The sequence below is a fragment of the Leptonychotes weddellii genome, unplaced genomic scaffold (genome assembly GCF_054177405.1).
Source record: "Leptonychotes weddellii isolate Sample4059 unplaced genomic scaffold, ASM5417740v2 HiC_scaffold_9865, whole genome shotgun sequence".
Taxonomy (NCBI): Eukaryota; Metazoa; Chordata; class Mammalia; order Carnivora; family Phocidae; genus Leptonychotes; species Leptonychotes weddellii.
Window position 1 is genome coordinate 1 of NW_028070971.1, and position 6,482 is coordinate 6,482.

Genomic DNA, 6,482 nt, shown 5'->3' on the forward strand with positions numbered 1-6,482 from the left:
CCCCCCACCTCTTGAAATAGGTAAAAACATGAATAATATTGTTACTGCCTTTCTTCCTAGGATTATAGAATTATGTCACCAGTTCCCTCATGGAATCACAGACCAAGTAATTCAGAATGAAATGCCTCATATAGAAGCCCAGCAGCGGGCAGTGGCCATCAATAGACTGCTGTCCATGGTAAGGCAAATTCAACTAGTTCATGTAATCATTTATGTGCTGTGATTGTCATTACTTCCTAGTATGTGAAACCATTCGAAAGTGTCTTAGGTTAAGACTCCAAGCCAGGAAGCGGCTCAGACTGCCTGAACTGAGGAAAGAAGAAATAATTACACATCATTATACAAGATGAATGAGGGGCACCTGTGTGGTGCAGTCGGTTAAGCATCTGACTCTTGGTTTCCATTCAGGTCATGATCTCTTAGTTGTGGGATCAAGACCCATGTGGGCTCTGTGCTCAGTGGAGAGTCTGCCTGAGATTTTCTCTGTCCCTCTCCCTCTGCCCGCCTCACCCGTGTGCTACCTCTCTCTCAAATAATTTTTAAAAATGAATAAAATAAATATATTTTGTTTTAACCGTTGTATTTGTTGACCTAATTGTCATCGTGTACACAGGGCACATAGGGCTAGTCTGCTCTCACCTTCTGTTTGCTTCCTGCTGCCGATGTTGGATCATTCCCTATGAAATATGCCCTCTGCCAGCTATCACAGAGTCAGTTCATTAGGGTTTCTCTCCACAATTTCACTTTGAGATTTCAGGAAGCAGGAATGAGTCCAGTAACACTACAATGGGGTTTTTCAATTAAGCCCTTCTACCTGCTTTTACCTCTTCTCTTGTCCTGGGGCCTCAGTGTCATTCTCCTCCACTGTCCAAAAACACCCCACCTTGTGGCACCCCATCCTCTAAGTCTACCTATTTCTCCTTCCATTTCCCCTACATCAAAGATCCCCTGTCTTGGAAGCATTTCACTTTGATTGTAGTAGAAACTGGGAAAAAGATTTCTACACTAAGGACTCATGGAAATTTGAGGACAGGTGAACTTTCTGTTAAACTACTCCCTTCAACCTTCTAGCTTAATGGCTGGAAAACTTTTTCTATAAAGTGCCAGATAGTATGTATTGAGGCTTTACAGGCCATGTGGTTTCTGTCACAAGTACTCTGCAAGAAAGTAGCCATGGACCGTATATAAACAAACGAGCATGGCTGCATTCTAGTAAAATTTATTTATAAAAACAAGCAGTGGGCCAGATTGCTGACCTCTCTTTTAGTACTCTAAAACAATTGGTGATCTCTAATCAGTTCACCCTGGTGAAGGACTTGGCTCCAGGAGGGATAGTGGAAGGGATGCTGGAAGTTGTGGCAAGGGAAACTGTTTTTGTCCTCTGACTGCCCTTTCAGCCCTTTGCTTTCTGTCTGAAAATCATCCTCAATATCTCCCCCTCTCTTTCTCCGCCTCTGCAGCCCCATCCACTGCCAGTTCTGTTGTCTGGAGGATATAAGCGGTGGTGGAGCTATGATGAATTTTAAGGGAATAAGTATTAGTAAATCACAAAGTGTTGCTGATTTTAGCTCTTAAACAGCTCTCAGATTTGCCCCCTCATTTCCATTCCTACTACTCCCGCATGTGTTCAGGTCTTGGCTTTTTCCTGGACTATTACAGTGTGTTCTAACCCGCTCTCCTGGCTCCGTCTGCCTTAGAGAAGGCAGCCTGATCATCTTAAACACAGATCTAGCCAAGTCACTTCTGACCTAGAATCTCAGCACTAGAGATTCAAGTCCAAACTCGTGGCTTTACCACACTGAGCTGCTACCTTCCCTACCTGCCTCATCTGCCACCACTCTGCCTCAAAAGTTAAGTTTCAGGGGAATGGATTGTTTTTGGTTCCCTGCCACCTCATGCCTCAGGTCCTTTGTCTTCCCTGGTTAGACCGCCCTTCTTCCCTTTCTTCACAGACTAACTCATTATCCTTCAAGACTCAGCTCCGCTTTCTGTCTCCCAGAAAGCCTCCCTGAACCCCAGGTTGGGCCAAAGCTGCTGCTCTGAGCGCCTGTTCTACTCTTTACTTACCTCTATGTTAATGCCAACCAGATAGTTGAAATTAGCTGTGTGATTCTCTTTTAGAATTCATGTTGGTCCCCCCAAACATATATCACAGTACGGGTGTTCAGCAAACATTCATAGGCTGAATTAAACAACCTCCAAATGGAACTTTGTGTTTCAATTTTGCTACTTAGTGGGGTCCGGGGAGGAAGTTATTGCTGTTCATCCATATGTAAACCTGTTTGCAAGGCATGTGTCATCCCAGTCTTAACTCACGGGAATGGGGCTTCTCAGTCATGGGTTCCCCAAACTGCCAGAAGCCCAGTGGTACAGCCACCTGAGTGCTCCGGAGTTCAGATCCGAGGAATTTCCAAATCACATCAGACAGGCTTTACTTTACTTTTGACTTGTTATTTAAACCAAAACTATTGCATCTTTTATTCATTGCTTGATCTTTCTGCCTAACTGTCCATGTAATACAATAGAAATCACACAAATCAGTAAATGTCCTATTAACATTGCAAATTTTATTTGATTATCATGTTATAGAATATTTATGCATGTTAGTCTTTATTGGAACTTTTTATTTATACAAATTATATTTTCATTTTTACGTTTATATTATATATACTTAGTGAATTTGTTTGAATTTGAATTTGGATTTTTATTTATTATTCTAAAGCTGCTTTTTCAGAATTCATTACGCATTGGTCATATAACCAAGCCAGAATATAGCATATAGGAAACTGTTAGGTATTTATATTTTGGAAAATGACAAACTAAGGAGCTATGTATGTTTTCAAAAATATATTACATGTGATATGTAGGCAAAAACTTAAGTCTCAAGTGAGGAACTAACAGCTGTGCAGGGTAGGATATTTTGGTTTGTGTAAAATTTTTTTAAAAAATTAACATTTGTGATTGATTTGAAATATCTCCAAAATAATTCATTGTTATTTTCTATAAAAAACAAAACAAACTTCAGGGTCAGTTGGATCTCTTAAGGAGCAATACAGGACTTCTGTATAGAATAAAGGATTCTCAGAATGCTGGGTAAGCCCCAATTTTTTTATTTTAAGAAATTTTAATTATTACAAATGTAATAAATGTTTTGGGGGAAAATGTCAATATAGAATTGCATAATGTAAACCTGTCCTGCATACCATCCCCACCTCTTATCATGAGTTCCATTTCTCAGAGATAACTGCTCTTAATAATTTGGTATATGTCCTTTCTTTTAGGTATATATATAAATATATAGAAATGATTATATATTTATATACTATATATATAATCTCTTTTCTTTTTTTCTTTTTTTTCCTTTTTCTTTTTTTTTTTTTTTAACAAAAATGGGATCATGCTATCCATACTGTTTTGCAACTTGTTTTTTTCACTTACTATATCTTGGACATCTTTTCATTCTGGTACATACAGCCCTGTCTCATTCTTTTTAAGGTAAGCTCTTATTTTGGTAAATAAGTCAATGTGATGACCTTGTCTACTAATTCATTAAAGTAGTTATGTAGATTATTAGATTATCCTGTATCTCTTCGCCTTTTTAATTCTATTTTATTCCCCTGCAGTAAAATGAAAGGATCAGATAACCAAGAAAAACTAGTATATCAAATCATAGAGGATGCAGGAAATAAAGGTAAGCATGTGAAGGAAGAAACAGGAAAAAAACATTGTCTTTAGGACCCGAAATAGGGACTGAGCGCTGGCTTCCCAGGGTACAGATCTGTGTATAAAAAATGCTGCCATGTATATTAAAAGGAGAGGAAATAGAAATACATAATGTGCATATGCTTGAAGGACACCCAGGTGTGATGCTGCTGCTGTTAGCTCACAGGAGGCAGGAGCTAGATGGCTGTTGGCCGGGATGGAAAGAAACTTCTGAATTCTGAGCATTGGAATGTACTATTGATTTCAAAATAAATCAGTTAAAACTTAAGGTTTTTTTTTTTTTTCAATCCTCACTTTCTAAACTTTGGAGGCCTTCATTTCTTCATTTTATCTGTAAATTGTGGATAATACCATCTCTCTGGTTTTTGCAAAAACCAGAGGGATGTCCAGTGCAGTGTGGCGGTGTCCCAACAGAGGTCCCTCAGCAACTTCGGTTTTCTCTATCCCTCTTACAGACCTTTATCTAAATAGCTATTATTACACTTTAGGATCTATTTGAGTCCCTGATATTAGTTTCAACAATGTATCAATAATGATATAATTTGAAATCATATATCATTCTTATATTATTAGGAGTGTAATACTTTAAAAATAGACATATGACAAAAGCCATTCTCTATTTTTTTTTTTTTTTCAATTCTTCCTATCTCATTACGCCTCTTTGCTGGGAAGAAAATAAGGTAACATGTTTAATATAAAATTCCACATACAACCCTTCTTTGAAAGAGAAATCCTGGCTTCCTGCACAGGGCTTATGGCTGTGAGAACCTCAATCTTCATTTTTCATCTCCTAAATATAGGGTATAAATAATGGGTATACATGCACACAGATGCTTACATAAGGAGTTTTTTTTTTGCTCTCCGTTGACAGTGGTAGCTGACCTTGGCCCAAACTGAAGTTATAATCTAAATACAATCTAAAATAAAAATAATAGGAAACAGAAGTTGGGGTGTAGGAGGGGATGGAAGACACAATGTAAGTTAATTCAACAACATTCAAGATTTTTCTTCCATTAAAAAGTATCTTTTTCACATGTTTTTAAAAAGGTGCCACACTAGGATTCCAAGAAATTTCTGGTTAGAAGATAAAGCACATAACTTCTTTATCATTTTGCATACTTTTGTTGTTATCTGAGATTCTTACTCTAATTCACTGTTTTTCCCATAGCTATGTGCTAGGAATGTATACATATATACATATTTTGCTAGTTTTAGCCTGCGATGTAAGCAGTAGGACTGTAGACACAAATCCTATGGTGTTGAACTCATTTTACTTTACTTTCTTACAGGAATATGGAGCAGAGATATCCGATACAAAAGTAACTTGCCATTAACAGAAATTAACAAAATTCTAAAGAATTTGGAAAGTAAAAAGCTTATCAAAGCTGTTAAGTCTGTGGCAGTGAGTAGTTTTCTCTTTCCTTACCCCAAGTGTTCACTGTATTGTTTTGCTCCAAGTATGTTTCAAGATCTTATTGTTCTTTAAGCTATGTCATGATTTAAAACTACTAGTCAAAAAGATTTTTAAAAATTTAGTCCATATTGGATTGGTTTGGAGATGTTGCTTAGATTTATCACTGCCTAATTAACTCTTTGTGTCTCACCCACTCGAAAAGCTAAAACTACTATACTCTTCAGTAAGGAATTTTTGGAATCATGAACATTTTTCCTGGATTTTCAGCATGAAAGATAATTTACTTCATTCTGGCATGTTAGATTATTCATTCAACAAATACCTATTGTGTGTTTGCTCTGTGCCAAGCACTGTTGTGGGTGCTTGGGCTACATTAGTGAACAAGCCAGAGAAAGATCTCTGCCCTGGTAGAGCATCTGTTCCAAGACATGGTGTTTTTCGTCCTCCTTATCCCATTCCCCCCATCCCATGACCTCCTTCAAGGGTTGCCATTCCAGAGCTGGCTCCATCAGGAACACTAGCTGCTAACCTCACTGACCTAGGCGGAAGAAGACCCGAGATTCCCCTAAACTAAAGTTTGCTTGAATACGGATTTCAGCAAATAAGAATTTGATGTTCATCAGAGATTTTATTTATCAAATGATATTTTTAACTTACCACACCCTTATTTATTTATTTATTTATTTATTTTAAAGATTTTATTTATTTTTAGAGAGAGAGGGAGCGCGATCACAGGGGGGGCAGAGGGGGAAAGAGAGAGAATCTCCAGCAGACTTGGTGCTGAGCGTGGAGCCTGACACAGGGCTCGATCTCACAACCTTGAGATCATGACCTGAGCCAAAATCAATAGCCAGACACTTAACCAACTGTGCCACCCATGCGCCCCCCAGTCCCTAATTTAGAACGTTATCTCCCTTCAGCATTTTTACTGGATGATTTCAAATATATACAAGAGTAGAGAAAATAATACAAGTCCCCACATACCAATCACCCAGTTTCACTTTGCCAATCCTTCTTCTCCATCTTTATTTTTAATAACAGCTTTATTGAGATAATTGACGTGCCATAAAATGCACATGTTTAAAATGTACAATTTGGTAGTTTATAGTATACTCACAGAGTTGCGCATCCATCACATTATTCTAATTTTAGGACATTTTCATCACCCCTGAAATGTGACCCCACTAGGAGTCACTCCCCAGCCTTCCTGCCCATAGGCCCTGACAACCACTAATGTAGTTTCTGTCTCTGTAGATTTGCCTTCTCTGGACATTTCGTATAAACAGAATCATACACTATGTGGTCTTTTGGGTCGGGTTTCATTTACATGATGTTTTCAAAGTTT

The 6,482-nt window shown here is 38.0% G+C and overlaps 1 protein-coding gene across 2 annotated transcripts; it reads left to right on the plus strand.

The window, feature by feature from the left end:
- The first annotated feature begins 9 nt into the window (after positions 1–9).
- Positions 10–5,820, plus strand: LOC102747260 (RNA polymerase III subunit F). Of its 2 annotated transcripts, XM_081811732.1 has the most exons (5): positions 10–178; positions 3,026–3,093; positions 3,475–3,495; positions 3,624–3,691; positions 5,013–5,820. In XM_081811732.1, the coding sequence occupies exons 1-5, from the start codon at positions 29–31 to the stop codon at positions 5,207–5,209; spliced, it is 504 nt and encodes a 167-aa protein (XP_081667858.1). In that variant the 5' UTR covers positions 10–28; the 3' UTR covers positions 5,210–5,820. The 2 variants fall into 2 exon arrangements, with proteins under 2 accessions (XP_081667858.1, XP_081667859.1); XM_081811733.1 differs by lacking the exon at positions 3,475–3,495 and having other exon boundaries at positions 14–178.
- Positions 5,821–6,482: the final 662 nt, after the last annotated feature.

Bases quoted from the DNA above. Each gene is read 5' to 3' on its own strand.
- LOC102747260 (XM_081811732.1), top strand. From the start codon at position 29: ATGAATAATATTGTTACTGCCTTTCTTCCTAGGATTATAGAATTATGT. The intron at 179-3,025 runs GTAAGGCAAATT...AACAAACTTCAG, and splicing joins TCAATAGACTGCTGTCCATG to GGTCAGTTGGATCTCTTAAG. The intron at 3,496-3,623 runs GTAAGCTCTTAT...ATTCCCCTGCAG, and splicing joins CCTGTCTCATTCTTTTTAAG to TAAAATGAAAGGATCAGATA.